This window comes from Amborella trichopoda, chromosome 11, assembly GCF_054954075.1.
Source record: "Amborella trichopoda isolate Santa Cruz 75 chromosome 11, AtrichopodaSantaCruz75HAP2 v2.0, whole genome shotgun sequence".
Lineage (NCBI taxonomy): Eukaryota > Viridiplantae > Streptophyta > Magnoliopsida > Amborellales > Amborellaceae > Amborella > Amborella trichopoda.
Window position 1 is genome coordinate 17,600,076 of NC_142346.1, and position 26,960 is coordinate 17,627,035.

General features: G+C 35.8%; 1 protein-coding gene across 5 annotated transcripts in view; it reads right to left on the reverse strand.

Moving 5' to 3' along the window:
• Window positions 1-15,051: 15,051 nt before the first annotated feature.
• The window catches only part of LOC18444898 (serine/threonine-protein kinase BSK1), a 49,514-nt gene continuing 37,605 nt past the window's right edge, over window positions 15,052-26,960 (reverse strand). For 2 of the 5 annotated variants that reach the window (XM_088852122.1, XM_011629000.3), the window contains 5 exons: window positions 25,576-25,661; window positions 22,709-22,897; window positions 16,608-16,772; window positions 16,278-16,391; window positions 15,052-15,681 (listed from right to left, as the gene is read on the reverse strand). In XM_088852122.1, the coding sequence (XP_088708248.1) occupies window positions 15,430-15,681; window positions 16,278-16,391; window positions 16,608-16,772; window positions 22,709-22,897; window positions 25,576-25,661 (806 nt within the window). In that variant the 3' untranslated portion in view covers window positions 15,052-15,429. Of the gene's footprint in view, window positions 15,747-16,277; window positions 16,392-16,607; window positions 16,773-22,488; window positions 22,569-22,708; window positions 22,898-25,575; window positions 25,685-26,960 lie in introns of all 5 variants that reach the window. The other 3 variants (XR_016044609.1, XR_016044610.1, XM_088852121.1) reach the window with 3 other exon arrangements.

The window sequence follows — 26,960 nt, forward strand, 5'->3', positions numbered from 1 at the left end:
TGGGAGTTAGTAGTATATATATACTTAAATATATTGGTATATAGTTCACAGTTGTCTATCTTTATTGGGTCGTTCAAAATTCATATTACTATCTAAATTTTAATTTTAATTTTTTTAAAAATCAGATTGTAATGAAATTTTGGATGTATATTAAAAAATAAAGCACAATAAAAAATATAAAAAATATTTTTTAAAATATAAAATGATCGAAATACTTTTAAAATGATAGGGGTAATTTGGTCATTTCAAATTATTGAAAGTAATTGTTTTACATTTTTATGTGGTGTGCAATTGTGTTAGGTATAAATACTCAAAATTTTATCTTAATCTGATTTACAAAAAAAAGATTAAAATAAAAATAGTGAAATAAATTTTGAATCATGCAATGAAGATTTGACAGTAGGGAGTTAGTAGTTTATATTATTCATTATAACTAGTAATTTAGAAAATCAATTTTCATATATATATAAAAAAGATTGGAAACGCCTTGTCGCATATGGGTAAGGGGGACGCCATATGTATCAATTTTGAATCCCATAACCACGGCTGGTATGCTGAGGAAGGGGAGAGAGATGTACGCAGGGTGGGAGAGGAAGCAAGGACGAGTTTGGAGAAACCCATTTTAAAATGGGAAAGAGAGAGATGAGGGAGAGATGCACGGAGTGTTCTGGCTCCTCTGCAAAGTGTCGGAGTAAATTAATTTGCAAACCGGAGAGAGAGCCAAGAGAAAAGTAACACAGGCCGTGGGATATGGGATTGAAAATCGAGGCCGTTGGCATTCCTCTTAGCTCATACGCAAGAGGGCGTTTTCAATTTTTTTCCATATATATATATATATATATATATATATATATAAATAAATAAAAGGTATGCGTTTGGTGCCGTAAAGCCTTGCATTAATATGAAAATCTATAAGTTTTCTCAATTATGAAATTTAAAGTTCAAAAAATGATGACGATCGAGCAGAGCTATAAGCACTTGAAATTCTTGAAAACAGACGGTTTAGATCAAAATAATAACCCTGCTTGAAATAATCAAAATAAAAGAAAGGACTTGATCTACGTAGTTTTAGAATCAATAGTTGCCGATCATGACCTAAGAAATTGGTGGGTCGACTCAGCCTCCATTCGACATGTCTCGAGGGCCAAGAACGGATTTACAAAGTTGAAGAAGATTGCAGCCGGTAACCAACGGATTTATATGGGAAATGACACCTACTGTGATGTACAAGGTGTTGGTACTTTCAAGCTATCTTTACCAGGAGGAACAAATCTCTTATTAACTGATACATTGAATGCGTCCAAGGTGATGCGCAATTTGATTTCTGTCCTTAAGCTAGACGACAAGGATCATGTAAGGTTCAGGTCTGGTTGGGTCACCATTGGGAAGCATTCTAGAGCATTAGTGTGCGGTATTAAAGTTGACAATTTATACCGATTGAATATTAATGAAAGTTCATCTCTTTCTGGTTATTCTGATTCCTCTTTTGATTCTTTTGGGTGTGTGGATGATTCATATTTATGATACTTAAAATTAGGATATATAAAAAAAAGATAAAATGAATCACATGGTTAAAAGAGGCTTGTTCCCCAATTTAAGAGAAACTATGTTCAAAACATACGAGCCATATATTTCTGACAACTTAACTAAGAAGTCTTTCCCTAAATGGAAAAGGTCTAGTGAACTATTTAGTATTGTTCACTCTGATATATGTGGCCCATTAAATGTAAAAACACATAGAGGTATGCAATATTTCATAACATTTATAGATGATTATTCACGTTATGGATATGTATACCTAATTAGTAAAAAATCATGTGCCTTAGAAACATTTAAAGAATATAAAGCTAAGGTAGAAAATGAGTTAGTTGGACATATTAAAATTCTTCAAACAGATAGAGGAGGTGAATATTGCTCCACCTTATTTATCGAATTTTATAAGGAGCATGGTATAATTCACCAAACAACAATATCATATACCCCACAACAAAATGGTGTAGCCGAAAGAAGAAATAGAACTCTAATGGACATGATTAGGTCTATGATGAGCCATTCAAACCTACCACCTATTTTTTGGAGTGAGGCTCTCAACACTGCAATGTATATTATTAATCGTGTTCCAATAAAATCTATAGACTTGAACCCATATGAATTATGGACAAGTAAGAAACCTGACCTTACTATCTTGAAAGTTTAGGGTTCTTGGGCAAATGTACTTATACCACTACAAAATAAGGATAAATTACAAAGTAAAACTATAAAATGTTCATTCATAGGTTATTCAGAAAATTCTAAGGGTTATAGATTCTATAACCATGAGACTAAATCCTTAGTAAAGAGCCATGATGCCCATTTCTTAAAAAATATAGATAATGGAAATATATTAAGTAAGCCTATTGACTTATACGAAATTGATAAAGATAAGGGTCTCCAAGAACCTATTTATCAGTCTCCTCTACATTTTATGAGAATAATTCAATTGAATCAAATAGGCCTAAAAGAACTAGAGCATCACCTATGACTTTAGAATAATTTTATGTATTTATGAATGAACATAATTATTCTTCAATGAGTGGGGATTCAATAGATGAACCTCAAAACTACAGTGAAGCTACTAGCTCGCATGACTCAGCTAAGTTGACTCAAACCATACATGATATACTTGATTATACTAAAAGAAATCAAGTTTGGGAGTTGGTTGACCTCCCTAAAGATAGAAAATCCATTGGTTGCAAATGGGTCCTAAAGAAAAAGCTTAATGCAAGTGAATCCATTGATAAATATAAAGCTAGGTTGGTAGCAAAAGGATTTACCCAAAGGGAGGGTATAGATTATATAGAGACTTATTCTCCAACAGAAAAATTTTCATCTATTAGGATCATCCTAGCATTAGTCGCATACTATGATTTAGAATTATTTCAGATGGATGTCAAAACAACTTTCTTAAATAGAGAATTAAAATAAGATATATAGATGAAACAACCAGAAGGATATGTAATTAAAGATCAAGAAGACAAAGTATACAAGCCTAAGAAATCTTTATATGATCTAAAACATTCTTCTAGGCAGTGGTACATTACTTTTCATAATGCAATCACTAAAATTGGTTATGTAGCCAATAGGTTAGACCATTGTGTATGTCTGGAATAGTGGGAGCAATTTTGTTATAATGTCACTATATGTAGATGATATTTTGATACCTGTGAATGATATTGGCATGATTAACCATACCAAATCATGGCTAAATTCCTATTTTGATATGAAAGATATGGGAGAAGCCTCATATATATTGGCCATTAAAATAACAAAAGATTGAAGTTCGAGACTTCTATGTTTATCTCAAAAAAATTATTTAAAAAGTATTTTAAAGAGATTTAAGATAGAAAATTGCATGCTCACAGATACACCCATTTGTAAAGGCTAGAAATTATCAAAGAAAATATGTCCATTAAATGATAATGACAAAGCTGAAATGTAAAGAATTCCATATGCTCAAGCGGTAAGATACATAAATTATGCTATGTTGTATACAAGACCTGATTTGAGTCACGCATAAAGTCTTGTAAGTCGATTTTAGAGTAATCCTAGGGTACCTCATTGGCAAGCCATAAAAAAGATACTCAGATATATTCAGAAAACTAAAAATTACAAGTTGTGCTTCCAAGCTGACAACTTAGAGGTTACTGGGTACTCTGATGCAGACTTTGCAGGAGACATAGATGATAGAAAATCAACCTCACGATTTGTATTCCTCTTTGGAGGTGGATGTATTTCTTGGTCTAGCAAGAAACAAAGTTGTATAGCTTGGTATAATATGGAAGACGAGTATATTGCTTGTAGTATTGCTACAACTTATGTCGTCTAGATTAAACGCTTCATAAATTATTTGAAGCAGGATATTGCCGACGAACCTATTAAAATTTTTGTGATAATCAAGCTGTTATCTCATCAATTAGAAATGGATCTCATAGTTTCAAGGGTAAGCATATTGAAATTGATTATCATTATATTTATGATATTATTGAAAAGAATGAAATAACTGTAAGTTATTTGCCATCTTCAAATATGATTGCAGACCCTTTAAAAAAGTGATTAAGTTCAGAAATATTATCAAAGTATGTAGCTTAGATGGGACATGCTTTAATGGGACTTAGAAATATCTAAGTCAGGAACTCTCAAATGGAATATTTTTTACTTGAATTCTTGGTCATGGGAGGAAAAGTCGCATTAGCGTGAAAAACCCTATGAAATGATATTGGATATTTTTGTTATGAGATGTATAACAGCACTAGCATGAGAATCCTCATGACAAAGATATGCTCATAAATGTTAAACCCATTAAGTGGTAAAGACTTTATGATATATTAATATATCTAGCCCTCATGACCAAATGGGAGATGGTATGTGTGGGTGGCCATAGGGCCTTTAAACATGTCATTTTTCTCTCTTATGATTTAATATTTATCACTAAAAATAAGGGCTTCTTAGAGAGAGAAGATGTCGTCATCTAACGGGTAGATGATAACTACTCACCTCCCAGGAATTGTGGGTCACGTTTTCTCAAAGATTCCAGGAGGAAGCCGAATGTTGGAGAACGACATCCTCTATCCCCCTCTATAACTAGGTATTTCATGGCCATGGAGAGGCATGCACAAAGAAGTTATCTTTTGAGTTTTCATTATTCAGAAAAATCCTAACATCTGCGATCCACAGTCTCACGACATTGACCTCAACTCTTGGGAACTTGGTGGGTCCATCTCTTCCTTCAAGATTTCAATAGGCCAGATGGTTTCCGTTGTTTTTTCTTTTCGTAAGTTTTGAAACTTGCTTAATGATGAATTGTTGCAAATGGTTAATGAGTTTCTTGATAGTGGTATTCTTAATAAGGATACTAGCTTCACCTTTGTTGCTTTAATTCCAAAAAAAACCACCATTGCTGGAATTAATGATATTCGGGCTATTAGCTTGCTAACAAGGTTATGTAAGGTTAAGGTGCAGAAATACCCCCTAAAAGTCACTTTTAACCTTAAGGACCCAAAAGTGATATTGATGTTCTGGAGTTAAGTGTGCTTGGATAAGACTATTGATTTTGAAAGTATAGAATGAGATCATTTATCTTTGGTACAAGGTGGTCACATTAATCTTGACTTTGGATTTGAAATTGGGTTGTTACAATTATTCCATTGATCAAGCTCAAACTTCAAAAGAAATTTTCTCAAACTTTGTGATACATCCAATATATCAAATTTCACATCGGATGGTAGTAAGTAATTGTGACCATTTTGTATCAAAGGTAAATAATCTTATGCAATTCCACTGCTACCGAAGTTATTGAGCTCGATGTGTACCAGGTGGGGAAGTCATTTTATAGTAACCTTGCTTATCCCTATCCTTCAGCTTTTATAGTAAAGGGAAACAGATACGTTAATCATCCTTGCTTTAGCTGTAATACTAAAGGAAAAAGTTCTACTACGGTGGTTGCCCTTTGAAGTTTTTTTATTTTTGGTAAGAATACTGAGTATTCTTCATAAAACATAGGAGCTAATACAAATTTAAAACTAAAATAAAGAGGAAGAAATACACAATGAATATAGATACACTCCTTTTTTAGCCGAGTCATTTGCAATTGGATTTGCTTATCTGTAAACATGGTTGAAAGTCATATTACCCCTCAAGACAAATCCAACACTTTAAGCTAGAAAGATCGAAGATGCCATGGCGATTTTATGATATCGTTACACTCAGTGTTTCAAAAAACGCTAGGTGGGTCTTAGGTGGATTGGGGGGTCCAAGTCGCCCAGCGCCTAAGTCGGCGCCTAGAACCTGGGCGGTCTAGTTGAATCCAAATAAGGATTCTGCAGTTATTTGAGTATCAGACTATCAGTTATATTCAAATTATGCTACATATTAGCATTTAGCACACATTCCATAAGTTGGTTCATACACCATAATCCATATCCAATTAAAACTTAAAATATTCCAACCAACCAAATTATAAAACTATGAAAGTAAAACTTGAAGACTCAAAAGAATATTCAATAGTTCAAATATTCAATACATTATACTTCAATCAAAGTTCAAACTTCAAAGTAACAAGGTTTAATAATTATTCAACAATCAACATTCATTCATCATCAGAAAATCTTGGGTCAGTTGCATGAGCATCATATTCATTGGAGTCGATGGAGTCATCACCCTCATCGACATATTGCGACTCGTCTTCCTCCGTCTTTGTGAATCTGCCTCTTCTTCCTCCTCTTTCTCCACCTTTGTTCTTTGTGCAGAAGCTCTAGTGGCCCTAGGAGGGTCAGCTGAAGCCCTTGAAGCATCCATGACCATGTCCCATGTCAATCTTTCACGCCCCTCGACCTCATCATCATCAACTAACCACTCCATAGCATTATCTATATTTTTTTTTTCTGATGGGGTCTCTATTATCTCTCGTAGAAAAATTGTCTTTCAAGAATCGATTGTACTTGACATAGACAAGGTTATTGAGCTTCTTTGATTCAAGCATGTTCATTTCTTTTGTATGAACCTAACAAAATAAAATGAAAGTGAACTAGTTAAAATCTAATATATAGTTCATGTATATATATATAGTTAAAATCTAATATATAGTTCATGTATTATTTATAAAATTATACAAATTACCCTTATGGTCTTACCCCTTCAAAAGTACTCTAATTGTGCTCACAACCGGATGAAGTAGTTAGGTTTAAGATCCGAATGGCCAACTTTTGTAATTTGGAGAACTACGCCCAAGTTGGCTCCACCAATGGCCTGCAAAAAAACAAAAAAAAAATAAAAAATAAATAATAGAAATACTTGATTACTTGAACAGTTGAACTTGATGAAGATTAACTTAAGAATATTATTAATATAATAGTATTTAATACCTAGATTAATTTTGGTCCTTTACCTTATCGCTATTGGACTCCCAAAAGACTTTAATGAGCACTTGTAATTTATCAACTCATCAGCGCGTATAGTATCTTGCATTTCAAGTTCAAGGACTAGCACCTCTACACGCTCATTAAATCCATCCATAATTGTGTCATTTGTTTGTATATCCTTGTTAAAATAAAACAAAGCTGGGTTAAAAAAATAACCAGTTGCATGCAATGGCCGATGTAACTGCTTATCCTACTTCTCATCAATAATCTTCCAAACAGGCTTGTAGCAGGTTTCTCCATCATTGAAATTTTGGGCTATCTCTCTTTTGTAATTTTCCATAGCATCATATATGTAGCCCATAGAAGGCTTGTCACTATCAACCATGCGAAGAACTTTGATAATAGGAAAAAATACCTTAAGAGCACCCTTCACTCCTCGCCTAAAAGCCTTAGAAAGTATAATATCTCTCATATTCTTCCCAACCTGAGCCTTAGACCACTTATATGCTATCTACTCATCCGAGGTAAACATTTACCTCAACTGCACTCTCCTCGAATGTATGCTATCTAGGAACAAGTATCAGGTCACAAATCTCGTGACCTCAGGCCTCACAATCTCTTTCTTCATTGTAAAGGTACGCATCTTGCTGAGGGTGATATGGTGGTTATAAATGAAATTCGTAATATACTTGGCCTTCTTCACTGTAAATATTTAATAGGCATCATGGATACGATCAGAGGCATCAATAGACTTCAAAAAAACAGTCCCTACTGGACAATTCACAAGAAAATTTATTTGACTTCTTCTATTCCTATCACTCCAAGCATCTTTCTTAAGTTCTACAACTTCCTTCGTGGCACTTACTGCCTTTTTTTAAAAAGGCTCTGAAAGCTCATATGAGGTTCAAGGTTTCATCCCATGGCCAAATTGGCCAATTTCCTCTATTGCAGCATAAAAGCTGCTCAAGCGAGCAGTATCGAAAGGAATGTCTGCCTCATAAAACCATGTTGCCAAATAATACATAGCTCTATCTCTCTCTTCCTTCTTGATTCTACTTTCAATGGTTGTTTACGTTTTTGTTTTCTCTCTTGCAATCTCAGGGTCAAGCCGAGGTAATAAATTATTCATAGGGCCTCTAACCTGAGGCTTCTTAGTCCCAGAACCAGAAGCAATTACAACTCCCTTCCCTTTTCCCCTAATAATGGATTGCTCAACCTCTTGACATCCCTCCCCAATCCTTTCTTCATCACTGACATCATCATCATCAAAATTGACTCGAACCCTAGAACTAATCTCTGCTATAGAGGCAAATCTCTCATCGTTTTTTATTTTCACCAAGTTCATAAAATTCTTGTTTCATTTTCACCATCTTCATTTTGTTTTGTCAGGTTGAATGACATGTTCTAAGATGAAATTTTATATCATATGGGTTTTGGGAGTAATTGGAAGAAATGAATTTCTGGACATCTCTCATTTACTCACTTTTTTATTCTCGTTAATGGATGTCTCAAACGTTTTTTAAAGTAACTAGGAGGTTTAGACAAGGAGACCTTTTGTCCTTTTTTTATTCACCGTAGTGAGGGAAGTGGTTAGTCTAATAATTAACGATGTGTTTCAGAGACGATGCTTTACAAGTTTCCAAGTAAGCAGGTCAGGACCTATTATTTTTTATCTTCAATATGCAGATGACAGATTACTTTTTTGTGGGGCAGATGTTGATAAATTCTCAATATTAGAAGATTTCTTAAATGTTATCAATTTTCTTTAAGACTCAAAGTCAGTTTCAAGAAAACCTCTGCTATTAGGGTATGTTGTCAAGATGTAGTGGTTGATTATTTTGGTGAGATTTTGCATAGCAAAGTTGAATCTTTTCCAATTAATATCTTGGACTTCTTTTATCAGATGTTAGATCGCCTAAGGCTGTTTGGGATCCAGTCGTGAAATATACAAATCTGAAGCTCAATATTTGGAGGGTAAAACATCTTTCTTTAGGGGGGAGAGTTATGCTGATTAAATCATAGTTATCAAATCTTATGACTTACCAATTGTCTTTAATATTTATGTGAGCAGATATTGTTAAGCATTTGGAGAAATTGATGTTGAATTTTTTATAGAAATTAGATAAAGGGGTGAAGAAATTTCATTCGGTCAATTGGGAGAAAGTATATACGTCAAAGGCCGAAGGAGGTTTGCGGATTAGACAATTGAAATTTATTAACCAAGCTTTAATTGTTAAATGATGGTGAAGGGCTATGGATAAGGAAAATGGGCTTTGGAAGGAAGCATTGGAGTCAAAGTATGGTTTTGATCCATTCTTTAATATTATTGCGAGGGGGTAAACTAATCGTCAGTCATTTGTTTGGAAAGCTATTGCTTCTATGAGATCTTTTGTTCTTGGTAGCTCCCAATGGTCCATTGGAATGCCGTTAAAATTAAGCTTTCCGGATCGTTTTTTGCGAAGTGCTCAATCCTTGGCAAAAGTTAATGAAACGGGATTTTTAGATGGGGTGTTTATGGTTTGGAATATTAACTGCATTTACAATTGATTACCTAACATTGCCATGGATCAGTATGTGAATCTTTTAAAATTGTTGGGTGGAGTTCATATTTCAAATAATTCTAAAGACATAACAGTTTGGGAGCTTGAGACAGATGGGGTGTTTCCGGTCAAATCTGCTTATTAGCTGTTCAATGATCGCGTTTGTTAGAATCGACCATTAATTAGAGAGATATGGAATTGGAAAGTCACCCATAAGGTGTAGGTTTTTATTTAGATGTTGACCCAAAACAAAATTTTAACAATTGATGATCTGCGAAAAAGAGGAAAGCTCATTGTTAATTTTTTATGTTTGTCTATTTTGTAAAGTGATGAAGAAAATTTTAATCAATTGTTTTTGCATTGTCCCTTTACTCAGTTAATATGGTCTTGGGCGAGGCAAAAGGTTGGAGTGTACTACCCTTTAGCTGCTTCGATATTTCTTATGGTACCACAGTTGAAGCTATGTGGGGTTCAAAGATTGAAGGAATGTTGTGGGATATCTTCAGAGGTGCAATTTTGTGGGAGTTATGGATAGAAAAAAAACCGTAGGACGTTTGATGGGGTATCAGGGACTTGGTAAAATTAAAAAATAAAATCATGGGCACTGGTTTCGTAATACTAAGGAGGGCTAGGGTGTATCTAGGAGTGATGTTGAGTGTAAGATGGCATATCTGGTGGCGTTGAAATATATTAAAGTTAGAACTCAAAAGTGTTTGGATTCCACCTCCTTTGATTAATTTTGATGGGTCATCTTCGGGTAATCTAGGGAAGGCACGGTCGGTGGTATATCCAAGGATAGTGAAGGTAATGTCATATTTTGCTATGTTGCACTGTGTGGGGAGGCCACAACAAATAAGGCAGAAATGCTTGCATTGTCACAAGGTTTATTGATTTGGATGGAGATAAAGTTGGAGAGATTTTTTACTATTGAAGGAGATTCTATTAATGTTATTAACTTGTGTAACCAATGATTCAAAAAGCGGACTGCCCAGCACCTCAGCGGCCAATCTAGGTGGTCAATCCCTGGGCGGCCGCCTAGGCAGTATGGAACCCGCCTAGGTGGCCGACTAGCGCCGAGCCCCGGGCGGCCGCCCATGGCCTGTGCCCCGCATGGGGGCGGAAAACAATTCGTGAAGGAATTTTATGTCATTTTTTTTTTTTTTTTAAGGCCCAAAAACTAGGGTTATAGTTCATTTGAAACTTAAACTTTGTTTGAGCTAAATTTAGAGAGAGAAAACCACCAAAATACTAGATTGTGGTGCATTTTTTTAAATCGAAGGGTTACTCAAAGTTACATAAATTGATAAAAAAATCACCCATTGGTATTATATTTACTTTTTGATGTTTTGTAAAATTACTAGGGGGTGTTTTAAAATATTTTGAGTATTTAGAAACATCTTTGAGGTGAAAGTTTGAAGATTGAACAATCAAACTCAAAGTAAGTGATTTTTTTTATTAATTTAGTAATTTACATTATTTTTTAGATGTCTTCTCCAGGATCTAATAGAAGTGGCGATCCCAGTTGAAAATATGGCTATAACCCAGATCCTAATGATAAAAATCTTTGAAAAAGATACAAAAGGGAGCATCAACAGGTTGAAAAAATATCTTGACAGCATCAAAGGGAATGTTGCCTCATGTAAAAAGACTCTTGATGCTGTTAAAGAAGAAATAAAGAATTTTATGAACTTGGTGAAAATGAAAAAAGATGAGATATTTGCCTCTATAGAAGAGATTAGGTCTAGGGTTCGAGTCAATTTTGATGATGATGATGCCAGTGATGAAGAAACGATTGGGGAGGGATGTCAAGAGCTTGAGCAATCCATTATTAGGGAAAAAGAGAAGGGAGTTGTAATTGCTTCTGGTTCTGGGACTAAGAAGCCACGGGTTAGAGGCCTTATGGATAATTTATTACTTCGGCTTGATCCTGAGATTGCAGGAGAGAAAACAAAAAAGCAAACCACCATTGAAAATAGAATCAAGAAGAAAGAGAGAGATAGAGTTGTGTATTATTTGGCTACATGGTTTTATGAAGCGGGCATTCCTTTCAATACTGCTCGCTTGAGCAGCTTTTATGCTGCAGTAGAAGAAATTGGCCAATTTGGCCATGGGGTGAAACCTCCAACCTCATATGAGCTTTCAGAGCTTTTTTAAAAAAGGCAGTAAGTGCCACGAAGGAAGCTGTAGAACTTAAGAAAGATGCATGGGCTCAGTATGGGCTTTCTCTTATGACTAATGCTTGGAGTGATAGGAAGAGAAGAAGTCAAATGAATTTTCTTGTGAATTGTCCAGTAAGGACTATTTTTTTGAAGTTTATTGATGCCTTTGATCCTATCCATGATGCCTATTACATATTTCAAGTGATAGAGAAGGAAATCAAGAACGTCGGAGAGCATCTTGTTGTACAGGTTATCACAGACAATGTTGCTCATAATATTGCGCATATAGCTTATCCTAGAATCGTTTAAACACCATGTGCAGCACATTGTATAGACTTCATACTTGATGCTCTTGGCGGTTTAACCGAGATACTAAGTGCAGTGAAGAAGGCCAAGTATGTTACGAATTTCATTTATAACCACCATATCACCCTCAGCATGATGCGTACCCTTACAAAAAAGAAAGAGATTGTGAGGCCCGGGGTCACAAGATTTGTGACCTGATACTTGTTCCTAGATAGCATACATTCGAGGAGAGTGCAGTTGAGGCAAATGTTTACCTCGGATGAGTAGATAGCATGCAAGTGGTCTAAGGCTCAGGTTGGGAAGAATATGAGAGATATTATACTTTCTAAGGCTTTTTGGCGAGGGGTGAGGTTGCTCTTAAGGTATTTTTTCCTATTATCAAAGTTCTTCGCATGGTTAATAGTGACAAGCCTTCTATGGGCTACATATATGATGTTATGGAAAACTACAAAAGAGAGATAGTCCAAAATTTCAATGATGAAGAAACCTGCTACAAGAAGTAGGATAAGCAACTACATCGGCCATTGCATGCAGCAGGTTATTTTTTTATCCCAGCTTTGATTTATTTTGACAATGATATACAAACAAATGACATAATTATGGATGGATTTAATGAGTGTGTAGAGGTGCTAGTCCTTGAACTTGAAATGCAAGATACTATATACGCTGATGAGGTGATAAATTACGAGTGCTCATTAAAGTCTTTTGGGAGTCCAATAACGATAAGGCAAAGGACCAAAATTAATCTAGGTATTAAATATTATTATATTACTAATAGTCTTAAGTTAATCTTCATCAAGTTCAACTGTTCAAGTAATCAAGTATTACTATTATTTATTTATGATTTTTTTTTTGTAGGCCATTGGTGGAGCCAACATGGGCGTAGTTCTTCAAATTTACAAACGTTGGCCCTTCGGATCTTAAACCCAACCACTTCTTCATCCGATTGTGAGTACAATTAGAGTACTTTTGAAGGGGTAAGGCCATAAGGGTAATTTGTATAATTTTATAAATGATACATGAACTATAGATATTACATTTTAATTAGTTCACTTTCATTTTATTTTGTTATGTTCATACAAAAGAAATGAACATGCTTGAATTAAAGAAGCTCAATAACCTTGTCTATGTCAAGTACAATCGATTCTTGAAGGACAAATTTGCTAAGAGAGATAATAGATACCCCATCAGATCAAAAAATATAGACAATGCTATGGAGTGGTTAGTTGATGATGATGAGGTCAAGGGACGTGAAGGATTGACATGGGACATGGTCATGGATGCTTCAAGGGCATCAGCTGACCCTCCTAGGGCCACTAGGGCTTCTGCACAGAGAACAAGGGTAGAGGAAGAGGAGGAAGAAGAGGCAGATTCACAAGAGACAGAGGAAGACGAGTCGCAATATATCGATGAGGGTGATGACTCCATCGACTCCAATGAATATGATGCCGTTGCAACTGACCCAAGATTTTCTGATGATGAATGAATGTTGATTGTTTAAAAATTATTAAACCTTGTTACTTTGAAGTTTGAACTTTGATTGAAATATAGTGTATTGAATATTTGAACTATTGAATATTCTTTTGAGTCTTCAAGTTTTACTTTCGTAGTTTTATAATTTGGTTGGTTGGAATATTTTAAGTCTTAATTGGATATGGATTATGGAGTATGAACCAACTTATGGATTATGGTTATGCTTATGGAATGTGTGCTAAATGGTAATATGTAGCATAATTTGATCATAACTGATAGTCTGATACATAAATAACTGTAGAATCTTTATTTGGATTCAACCAAACCGCCCAGGTTCTAGGCGTTGGGCGGCCTGGACCCCTCAATCGACCTAGGACCCACCTAGCGCTTTTTGGAACACTGGGTGTAACGATATTATAAAATCACCATGGCATCTTCGATCTTTCTGGCTGAAAGTGTTGGATCTGCCTTGAGGGGTAATATGACTTTCAACCATGTTTACAGATAAGCAAATCTAATTGCAAATGACTCGGCTAAAAAAGGAGTGTATCTATATTCATTGTGTATTTCTTCCTCTTTATTTTAGTTTTAAATTTATATTAGCTCCTATGTTTTATGAAGAATACTCAGTATTCTTACCAAAAATTAAAAAACTTCCAAGGGCAACCACCGTAGTAGAACTTTTTCCTTTAGTATTACAGCTAAAGCAAGGATGATTAACGTATATGTTTCCCTTTACTATAAAGCTGAAGGATAGGGATAAACAAGGTTACTATACAATGACTTCCCCACCTGGTACACATCGAGCTCAATAACTTCGGTAGCAGTGGAATTGCATAAGATTATTTACCTTTGATACAAAATGGTTACAATTACTTACTACCATCCGATGTGAAATTTGATATATTGGATGTATCACAAAGTTTGAGAAAATTTCTTTTGAAGTTTGAGCTTGATCAATGGAATAATTGCAACAACCCAATTTCAAATCCAAAGTCAAGATTAATGTGACCACCTTGTACCAAAGATAAATGACCTCATTTTATACTTTCAAAGTCAATAGTCTTACCCAAGCACACTTAACTCCATAACATCAATATCACTTTTGGGTCTTTAAGGTTAAAAGTGACTTCTAAAGGGTATTTCTGCACCTTAACCAGAACAATAATCACAAAAATAACCAAGCACAAGTAAACACTAATTCTTTATAAGAAAATAACTTGGTTGATGGTTTTCCATGTAATTTTGACAAATTTCATTTGGTGTTTTTAATTGATAATTGAACAATTTGACTACAAAAGATTGGATGCTTATTATTCAATTATGGAAAACTTTGGTCTCTCTACTCAGCAAGCTTGTGTGGTTATGATTGTGTGGTTATGATTGTTTGACCTTTTCAACGGTCCACCGGATATGCGAAGAATTTGGGGCCGAGATATTTGTCAAACGAATCATCATCCATCCCAAGGAAGATGGCTCTCTCCCTCCTTGTGAAACCCTGGAATATTAGCTTCTCATGCCTCTCTTATTCTAAAGTGACAAAAAGCAATAAACCTACACAATGATGATCCTGGTGAAACCCTGGAATATTAGCTTCTCATGCCTCTCTGATTCTAAAATGACAAAAAGCAATAAACCTACACAATGATAAGTTGATAACCGACTAAACATTCAGTGTTTGTCCATTGAAAAGATTTCCCTATCATGCTCCCATGACCAATACATAATTCAGCTCGAGTCTCTATTGACACCAGGAGGAACGTTATACATTTAATATTTAGAAACACCACGACCATTTTATTCGTTAGTATCAACCTGCCAAACATACAACAAAATAAACCACATTACAAGGCTTATACAAGGAATGAGCACAACCACAAACTCAATAAAATAATCCAATTTGGACTAGGACCCATCCAAATAAAGCAGCACTATGTTACATGTCGAAACAGCATCCCTTCGTTCACCAATATCTGACTCAATCTGGGGGCGCCCGGGGCGCGGGGTTGCCAAATGAACTGCCCATTCTTCTTGCTACCAGATTCGGAGTACACATTAGGATCCTCTTCCTCTCTGCCTCTTCTCCTCTAGTGCGGCAGCTTCTTTTAACATGTCGGCAGCATCGTTGTGCATATCGAGCTTAGTGAGGGCAGCAGCCTGCATGTAGAAAGCCGTCGGCCATTCGGGATGGACACATTGTGCTTGCATCGCGTCCCTAAGGGCAGCATCAGGCTGGTCACAAAGGAGATGAGAGAGACTACGCCTTGCATAAACAGTGGGGGAGACCATAGTCCCCACATCTATGAACTGCACCGCAAGTATAAGGCATGCTCACAAATCTCATTCTTGGATGTTTTCCGCTAAGTTAATTTCTTGAGTATTTGAAAAATAAAAATAAAAATAATCAACAGATCAATTAAAAAATGATAATAAAAATGATTTTGAGTTCTTGAAGACCTGATCGACTGTCCATGAAATGCAAAATCTTTCACTGCTAGAGGCAGAACTAATTTGGATCATTTTTTAGGTGATTTTCTTTTTCTTTTAATTTGATAGCTAGGATGTGGCCAATTAAATAATCGCCAAAAAAATAGTGAGAAGAATGATAAAGAAAACATAGATAGAAATAAGAAACTACAACAATTGTAAAAACTGACAAAAAAAAACGTCATTATTTTTATACTACTAGCACATAAAGTTTGTAGATTTAAATTTATGGACAAACCTACTTGCAAAACATTCAGGTCCAATATCAAGAAAGATATGTAAGAGATTCTCACAATAATTTTTAAAGATCTTCAAAGAAAGATATGATCATGATGGTATAAACAACAGGTATCTTGCCACAGAGAGCCAAGAATTCCCAACTAAAATACGTCTGTCACAATCATAAGGTGTCTTACCTGCGAATAGCAGTCAATGGCCATTTTAAAATCTTTATCACGGAATGCAATGTCACCACGCTTTCTAGCTTCAAGCATGTCTCTCATTTGCTGGGTCCATTCTTGAAAGGATAGCTGTTAGGGGAAAAATAGTTCACACTTGTCAACATACTAAATCTCATGATCAGAATAAAATCTTACTCATTCTTCGTTTCTTTCTTTTTTGATAGTTGAACGTGAATTCAAACTAAATCAAGAGGCCGAGACAATGACAAAAGTGCATGGACTTAAATTGATTTCACGCAAAATGACGACAACAAAAGATTTGTAGTAATGGCCCTAAACAATTACCTCGTTGGTTCCCTCATCATCCTTATAATGGGTCATCACCAATATCTGATGCATGGCTGTAAGGTCCATTCTTGAACAAGCATCACCTAAGGGTGAAAGAGGACGTTGGGGAGAGGGAGGAGCCTCTTCCTGTTTCTTAATGCCAAGTAGCAAATAAGATGGCACCTGTTCAAAAAAGTAAACCAGAGAAGCCTGAGTTGCCTGTTATCCTCGGTGGCAAAATAACGTTTCAAACAAAGATATATCAATGGAGAGTTCAAGAAATCCAGATTCTGGCAGAATTCACATCTAAGTTAGCAGAACACAGAGATAGATCTAACCTGTAGAATATATTCCCTCTAATATTCATAAAGGAAATGTAGGATGAAGTATACAATAAGACCATAGCTCGAGGCATACAATACCCCATAGCCATTGCACTTTTAACTGCTACGGATTTACCATTTACAGTGTACTTTCAATCCGAAAATTTTCCTTGTTATGTGTGGACAAATGCAGCCCAACCATCCAATTTTACAACTAATGTTTGTGACCTTTGTGCATGAAAGATAACAATCTTATTGTACAGAATCCCTAAAATAAAAATCCAGCTAAAACATTTATCATAATAGGCTGACACAAGTAAATGTCTAACTTACAATGCTATAGAACACAAGCAAAGAACATCAAAATTTTTCCCTAGAGACAAAGATGATAAGAAATAAAAAGGAAAAGTCAACGTTTTAGATGACCCAAGCCCACCTCAGATAGATCAGATCCTAATCACATGATGAAGGCACAGATTGGCCTAACCAATAAATAGTAGAATAAGAGAGATCACATATTAAAATTCGAAACTGTTAACATATGTTTTTTATTTTTTTCGGGGTTTCAGAGGGTACCCCACCCATTGTATTAATATGTAAATAATGTACAAAGGATATGTCCAAGGCAGAGATGCAAGGGACTCTCACGAGCTCACAATATAGAGTGTTCACCCAAATTTATAATCAATGCTCTTAGGTGTGAGGGGTGGCATTCCAATCTCATGTAGACAAGAGACTCACAATCATTCCTTTGGGGAGGTATGTAAGTCTTTAGAATGCAAATTTTTACGGGCCTTCCCCTTGCCCTTTTAGGGCTGTGTAGACCTAATACAACACTAGTTAGGAAGTGCAATTTTCAAGTGGAAGGCTTTAAAAGGGCAAGAAGAAGGCCCAAAAAGACATGCATCGAAGAACTCAGAAAATATATGGTAACTTTTGGTCTTAGTGAGGGCAATCTTTAGTAGGCCTCACCGTCCCGCCCTGGGGCTATATGGCATTGGGTGTGGCAGTAGGCCAAGGCAGGTGACTACTCCCGCACCCAGCCGCCTGGGTAGGCGCCCAGCTCCAACCATCAGGGAACCCGCCCTGGGCTGTTTCAGCGAGACGAAAATAAGCCACACCTCAAGGGCTTTTTTAGTAATTTTCCCCCTTGAAAAGAGGGAAAATAGGTTATAGGGGGTATTTTGCCCCCCCCCCCGCCTCCCTCCCTCCCCCCCTCCCCCCCTCCCCTCCAAAACCCTAGTGCGAGAGATTTTCCTCCCAAAAACACCTTTTTCTCCAAAACCCTAGTGAGAGAGATTTTCCTCCCAAAAACACCATTTTTATCTTGAATCAAAAACAGATTTAAAATCAATTTCGAACTCGAAGTTTTCATTTTCTTGTGAAATCAAAAAGGATTTGACACGGGGCTTTTTGGATGGCAAAAATCTTATCAAAGAGAGGTTTTGGAATCCTAAAGTGAGCAATTGAAGCCTACTTTGATTGGGTTTTGAAAGGTTAGTAGATTTAAATGTTTATGTTTAGGGTTTCATTTTTTTATGAGTATTGTATTATGTTATTTTCTTTAGGTAATTTTCTTGGGTTTATATTTAAACACATGTGATTATAACATGTGTTTAGGTATGTTTGGCTATGTTTCTACTTCATAGTGCAAAATCAAAAAAATTTAATATATTCTAAATGGATATGTTTGGCTTTGTTTCTAGCTTCTAATGCAAGATTAAAAATTTATAAGATACATTTGTCTATATGATGCATATTTATTTACAATATATGTTTTGGTTATGTTTATAATTTCTAAAGAAAAATCGATTATTTGTAATATGTTTGTGTTTTTTGCTTTTGTTTATATAGTATTATATGTTTGCATATTGTTTTGTAATACAAAATTTGACAATATTACTCATATTGAGTAATATGTTTGCCTTTGTTTTTAGTTTACAATTGATCATATTGAGTAATATGTTTGTCTTTGTTTTCAATTTGTAAACTGAAAATTCATATTTCATAGTAAATTATGTTGGCTAAGTTTGACTAAATTGAGCTTTTCTATACTTTCAGGTTATCTTGAGTGTTGACTCTTGAGTTGTCTGTTGTCACATACTCATATTCCAAGAATCTCAATGTCTTCTTCTGGGTAATAAATTGATCTGGGGTGGAATCATGGCACATGCCCAATTCCATCGGACAAACAAAAGATCCAATGCAATTACTTTAAGAGAATCTATTCATGCGGAATTAATAGATTCAAGAAGCATTTGGCGGGGATAAAAGAGTATGTTGTTCCTTGCACTCGTCTCAATAGACGTAAGGAATGAGATGTTGGGCCTTCTAGAAGGGTTCAAGAAGAAGAAAGATATTAGGAACCAAAGAGAAGAGAAAGAGGTGTATGAAAGTAGGGCTAGGCCAATGATAGATGTGACGATTAGGCATAGTAGGCCACATAGTGTTGGGCCTACAGATTCTTACTTTGCCCCCCACCCCCCCAATCCTGTTGTTGCGGCTCGAGGAAAGGGACAAACTAAAATTGATAGCCATCTAAAAAGGATAAAAAAGAAAACGCAGATCAGTATCTAGCTCAGTGGATTTACCAAGCAAGCATCTCTTTCAATGCCACTACTTTGAAGAGCTCAAAAAGCCAAGGTGGAAGCGGTGGGACAATTTGGCTCTACATATATAATTCCTACCCCTATACGAGCTCAAAGGGCCTCTACTTAAAAAAGAGGTAGAACTGACCAATGATTATGTTAAGACTCATAGGGATGTATGGGCTCGGTTTAGGGTAATCATAATGACTAATGATGGTCTGACCAATGGTGTAGGAGTGTAATGAATTTGATGGTAAATTGTCCACTTGGGACAATTGTTTTGCAATCAATTGATGCATCTGATAAAGAACATGATTGTGTATCCAATAATTTGGGAGCGAGGGTTCACATACAATGGATTGTGGACCACCAAGTTTTAGGACCTACAAACTTTCTAAATTCCATGATTCCTACATAGTTTACAATTCACAACTTTACACGCTTTGTGAATCGTGATTTACATCTAGTATCAAAGAAAGGCAACAAAAGAGAGGACAAGGGGAGAAGCAAGAAGATGGAAGGAGATACAAAAGTTAGTCGTATTATGGTTCAATTGAAGAATGTCAATACGCTTAACTTCCTTGAAACCTAAAACCCATTAGAGGGGCAAAATTGTGGGTTCTAGGTTCATTTGAAACCTAAAACCCATTAGAGCCTATTTAAGAGAGAGAAAAATCCCAAAAAACTAGTTTTCGAGTTTCATAGGATCGAAGGGTTTTTCAAAGTTCTGAGAAATTGATAAAAAACATCATTATTGATATTAGATATAATTTTGGATTTTTATAAATCTATTAGAGGGTTTTTTAGAAGATTTTGAGTCTTTAAAAACATCTTAGAGGTGGAAGTTTGAAGTCGAGCAATCAAAGTTAGTGATTTTTTTTTATTGCTTGTTTAAGTTCTATTATTTTGAGTTGTCTTCTTCAGGATCTAATCTAAGTAGTGATCCGGGTTGCAAATATGGCTACAACCCAAATCGTTTGGATAAAAATTGCATAAGATGCAAGTTTTGCGAAAAGGATACAAAAGGGGGCATAAACCGATTCAAGAAACATCTTGTTGGTATTATGGGGGATATTGCCCCATGTAAAAAATCTCCTAATGCTGTTAAAGAAGAAATAAAAAATTTTATGAGTCTTGTAAAAATGAAAAAAGATGAGAGACGTGCCTTTATAGCAGAGATTAGGTCTAGGGTTCAAGTCAGTTATGATGATGATGACAGTGATGAGGACAGGAAGGGATGTCATGAGGTAGAACAATCCATTATTAGGTTGATTTGTGGTTCCACTGGTTTGGTATTTGGTAACTTTGGTAGGTAAATTTTAATTTTTTTTAGGTTTTAACCATATATGGAAGGTGAATTTTGGAGTGTGGACTATCAATCAGACTACGGAATATGGATAATTCATAATTGGATATGGACTTATGGTTCTGGTCTTATGGAGTGTGTGCTCCTACGTGTTGTGCAGTATACTTTTGAATTTTGATGTGCCCTAAATCCATAATTCTTATGTTTTATACAATTATACTTATAATGTTAGAGACTATAGAGAAATTCCTCTTTCTACTGGGCCGCACAGGTTCTGAGCGCCCGCCTAGCCGCTAGGCAGCCTAGACCCCCCGGGCCGCCTAGGACCCACCTAGCGCTTGTTGAAACACTGAGTGGGAGTTGCCCAATCAATTGATTGGTGCCAAAAATGAGGATGTGTGCGTTGTAGCCTTGTAGGGATACCAATGTAGGAAGGTGTGAAATTTTTTTCATGGACCACATGATTAATTTTTTATAGTGCTTCTTGCTTAAGTAATTGTTTTTATCACCCTCCATTCCCGTTGTTAACATGGAATCGAGGACTTAGGTATTACATTACCATGTTGGATTGCCATTATCGCTATGTGTGAGATCATACTCCAATGACAACAAAATGTTACAGAGAACTTCACAAACATGAATTTCGTTTACATTTGATACGGGGTTTGATAATTTGGAAAAAGTTAAACGTATTGTTCAATGGAATTCGCTCCCAAATTACAATATAGACAATAAGTGAATGTCGGTAACCTCGATCCTTATCGTCGGGGAAATCGATCCCATTTAGTAAAGAATTCTCTCCTATGCAAATATGGAACGTGCTCCCTAAAAGTCACAGATCTCGATCCTTTTACCTGACCATGTACAGACCTCATTCCCCCAAACACAGATCTTCAAGCTACCTCGCTCCGCACTCTCGATCCCGATCCATGAGCTCTTTTTACTCCCGTTCCCAGTAACTATGGACAAGATCTGAGCCAGACTGATATGTTAATTTTGTTATGAGGAAGCATATAGGAACTCTGTAGAAGAGCATTTGGAAACAAGAATAGCAACATGATGTTGGACTTGAATGAGTACATGAGTCCAAACAATCATCTAGAGTAGGTGAGTGCTTGCAATAACAAAATTTTGGATATGATAATAAACCCAGGATATCCACCTCAGATCACTTCGTAGAAAATTTTATTCTCTTCGAGACTCAAAATTATTTTTCTTCACCATTCTGCTCCCATTAAGGAGACTCAGAGGAGACTGAAATTGTACACCGAGCAAATGAGACTAACTCATGTTATCCTCAGGCTTTTGTTCTTAACCATTCTGCCTCCCCAGCCACCACTTTAAAGTAATGCACCTAATTTTAAAGAAAACTGCAGGTCCACAATCCACAAAAACGAAACTGGCAAGGGGCAAAATGCAAAAAACATTAAAGAATGTACTTTAACTTTTAACCATTCCCAGACCAGCATTTAGAAGGCATTTTCTCAATGAATAACAGCATCGGCCATTTAGTTCAACTACCCGACAAAGACGGAAAATGGCCACCATGAAAAAGTTGATCACTAAAAGAGATAATTACTGGCTTTTGGGCACCTACAAATCACATACAGGTGACGCACGTACTGTCCAATAGTTTTCCCAGATTATTTTAATTGTTCACAGCAGATAATAGTGAATCATACTTGGATAATTCGATGTGGGGCGCAGAGAGAAATAACTATCTGAACTTTTTGCTTGGTTTCAATCTGATGTGCTTTTCCTACTGAAAATAGCTCAGGCATATAAAAAATATATATTACAATGAATTTCAATGATATGAAAAGGAAACTCACTAACAAAGTCAAGGAAAACATTCACAGTGAATCCAAATAATCAACAACAAATATGAGAAATATAGCTTACATCTCTTTTTGTCTGTAATGGTGTCAATGCTGCAACAAGCTCAGCTGCATTCGGCCTCTCCTTAGGTTCATATTGCAGACAACGAGAAGCAAGGTGGACAACTTCAGTCCCTTCTTCTGGTGAAAATTTCCCCTCCAAGTGTGAGTCCATTAGAAGTAAAGTATTCTTTCCCCTAATAACATCAAGAGCCTGCGTGTAGACTACCATTGTCAAATATAAACAGAAAATAAACACATATGATTATTACTTCAGTATAGAACTCTCACGACAAAAAAAATAGTTCACAAGCATTGGTGTTTTCGGAAGCAGTTGTCAACCTTTTTCATCTGGGTAATTACAAAAGGATCCTATGCAAAACTATGAATCCCACGAAATTTGAATTTCTCTTCAGTAAATGAAACATTAGGGCACTATTCTGACTCCATAAATGATGTCCCTGAAAGAGACTTCACACAGAGGGATAAGGATGCCAAAAACGAGAAGTTACGGGATAAAAATGAATTGGCCACTGATATAAATCGCTATTGTCAATAGAGGAGCTACTCTGGTTAGGCATTTCCTGAAAATTAGAGAGATTCGTTCTCTCAAACTTTGACTCAAACACTTGAGTTATCAGAATTTGAGCCACCAGGTCAATGTGGTGGCTACAAAAGGATCCTATGCAAAACTATGAAGCCCAAAAAATTTGAATTTCTCTTCAGTAAATGAAACATTAGGGCACTATTCTGACTCCAAAAATGATGTCCCTGAAAGAGACTTCACACAGAGGGATAAGGATGCCAAAAACGAGAAGTTACGGGATAAAAATGAATTGGCCACTGATATAAATCGCTATTGTCAATAGAGGAGCTACTCTGGTTAGGCATTTCCTGGAAATTAGAGAGATTCGTTCTCTCAAACTTTGACTCAAACACTTGAGTTATCAGAATTTGAGCCACCAAGTCAATGTGGTGGCTACAAAAGGATCCTATGCAAAACTATGAATCCCACAAAATTTGAATTTCTCTTCAGTAAATGAAACATTAGGGCACTATTCTGACTCCAAATATGATGTCCCTGAAAGAGACTTCACACAGAGGGATAAGGATGCCAAAAACGAGAAGTTACGGGATAAAAATGAATTGGCCACTGATATAAATCGCTATTGTCAATAGAGGAGCTACTCTGGTTAGGCATTTCCTGGAAATTAGAGAGATTCGTTCTCTCAAACTTTGACTCAAACACTTGAGTTATCAGAATTTGAGCCACCAAGTCAATGTGGTGGCTACACTTCGCACACACTGGCACCAGATAGGTATGCTACTGTCTGCAACAATAATCTATGGAAAGCCAATCTCTTATGGCAGAACAGGAGTGGGTAACCTAAATAAAAGGTATACAACTTACCACAAATCCACACCCAAGCAAAACCACATTTAATCAAACCCCAAATTACTTGTGAGGATAAGAGATGAATTTAACAGTACAGTTGTTTCAGGATCTTGTTTTGTTCTTTCTTTTTTTAGCATAGAGTGCAATGACCGGCACTCCAAAACTCAAGACAAACTCTGAACCACAGAAGAAACTCAGACATCCAGAGAACTACTAAAAATATCAAATAAATTTGTCCCACAAAAAGAAAACTATCATAAATGGAAGTTTATCTTCCTAATCTCCGATCAATTGATTCAAATGCTGGTGTACCCGAGTAACAATTTCTCCCTTTCCCTCTTATAAGTGAAGTACGACACGCCAATAACATGCATGACTGCCTTGCTCCCTTCAGTAAGTTTGCATCAGAATGATATAGAATTTTACATTTCTAAAGCATAGTTGCAAATGGAGGCAGGAGGAGCGGAAGCGAAAGCGGGAAGGGGAATCATCGTGGCTAGAAGCTCCCTAGTATGGGAGCACCATGGGAACAGGTACAATCACGTATATGAAATAGACTAAAATTAGAACATTATTTACAATCTACTTATAAATATATTAAATTATATGTGAATGCATATCATAAAAACCTTTGGAAAACATCATATACCGTATCTTCACATTATTAAAAATATATATGGATATTAATATACTCATTAATGCATTTATCTACATAAAAATTTATATTTAAGAAGAAAAACAAAAACGGATTTTATCTTAACTCAGTTTGAATGGTTCAATTTGCAAATTAGGGAGAACGATTGTCCAAATGTAATACCAAAATTTATTACATTCTAGAGCACAAACACCTTTTGGTAGTTTACCTTGAATGAAATCCTTTTCTTAGTGTAACCTACCAACCCATTATGACCCACTTTGCTTACCTTGAGCTTTATTAACTTCTGAAGCCAATGATTTATTTGTAGCCAATGCTTTATTAACTTCTTAAGCTTTATTAACTTCTGAAGCCAATGCTTACCTATCCATTATGACCCACTTTGCTTACCTTAAGCTTACCTTACCTTAAGTTTTATTTCCAAGATTCAAATTTACATTTAATGCCTTCTTAAGGTAACTTACATGTACATGAATCGGGTAACAGACCACTAGCTATAATTAGATATTATTGCTACTTTTTGGGAAGCTTGTCTCCAAAAAATTGAAATTATTGAGGTGTAATCTTTTTAACCAACAAATTAACTATTACCTTGTCGTTTTTCACACAGATCCCCATTAGTGAGAGAAAGGACTAAGGATCATGATCCCATGTCAAACGGGATCGAGATCTTGTGAAAAACGGTTGAGATCTCCCAAGAAGGATTAGCTCTGGGAATGTGGAACTGTGTTCCCACGAGCTTCATTCATAATACTAAAGTCATCATTCATGAAACTGCCCAAATAAAGCCCATTCTCCAAATTCAGTACAGAAGAATTCAATGGGAAAGGGAATCACTTACATGGCTTGGAGGGATATGTTTCCCACTAAGAAGATCCAAGAGAACTGTACCATAACTGTAAATTACACTCTCTTTGGTGACTCTTCCTGCAAGAACTTCACCCTGATTACTGACAAAACAAAATAGGACGTAAAGGTAAAAACTTATCTCAAACCATATAAATAACAACATAACAAGTATTGATGCAAGAGAATTCAAACGAAAGAAAAAAGAAGTGAGAAAAGTATTCATTCAAAGGTGGACTAAAAAGTGAAAACAAGGCAATTCAGATATGATTCTGAAAACTCTGCTCTCCATGGGGGAAAAAGAGACGAAGGCTGAAAGGAAATCGGGAATGTTGATTGGAGCTGTTTCTTCCAGATAATTTGGTGTCAGTTGGCCACCGTAGAATCTTTGGACAAAGGAAGAGAGCCTGACTCCACAATTTGAGAAGCTAAAAATGGTGTAAATGTATATGATATTTTTAGAGGGAATCTTTCATGGGCTTTGAGGAGAAGTCCATGGGATTTCGAGTGGCAGTGGTCATGTGATCGGAGCAGAAATTGGTGGCTGGTACAAAAGCCTGTGAGAAGGTTCTAAATAGATGCCTAATGAATTGAATTGTGTAGCAAATTCTGAAGAGCAAATTAAAAGAATGGTTCCTTTCAGAAGCAATATTATAATAAGAACTTAACCTTACAATAATAAAAAGCATTTTGTTTTGGTACTAAAATGTTAAGATTTCAGCAAGAATTTAGGGAAGCAAAATATATTATAGCACACATGCACATATGTTTTGCATTTTTCTGCTAAATAAGCAAACAATAGAATGAAGTAAATCTCATACACAAAACATGGAAGCATGAATGCAAAAAATGACTACTAGGCCATAATTCCATAAATAAAGAAACAGCCATGTCAAAACAAGACACATGCAGATTTTTTTTTCATTTTTTGTTTTTTTGTTTTTTTGTTTGTTTGTTGGTTTTTTTTTTTTTTAATGGGGTGGGGGGGGGGGGTAACTCTGTACAGAGTCAATAATTCTTTTACCCAAAATGCTCACAAAGAAAGAGTCAAATGATAACCACAAATGGACTCATGCAAATATGCACATTCGAGCCACAAATAATCTAAACCAGCATCCATGTTGAAATAAACACACTGCTTTCAAGAAATGCCTGGAAAATGTCTGTGGAGAGGCCGGAGTAAGCATTCAATGCAAACTAATGCACACCACATCATTTATCTTTATGTTTCTTAATTTATTTCACTACACTACATCATCAGTGGGACTCATTTGTTAGAAAGATTATCTGGCCCCATATTATCAACTCCTTTAAGACAGCCATCTCCCACAACGTTCCAAGTCATAAATCCAATAGATTTCAAACAATGCATTAAGCAAT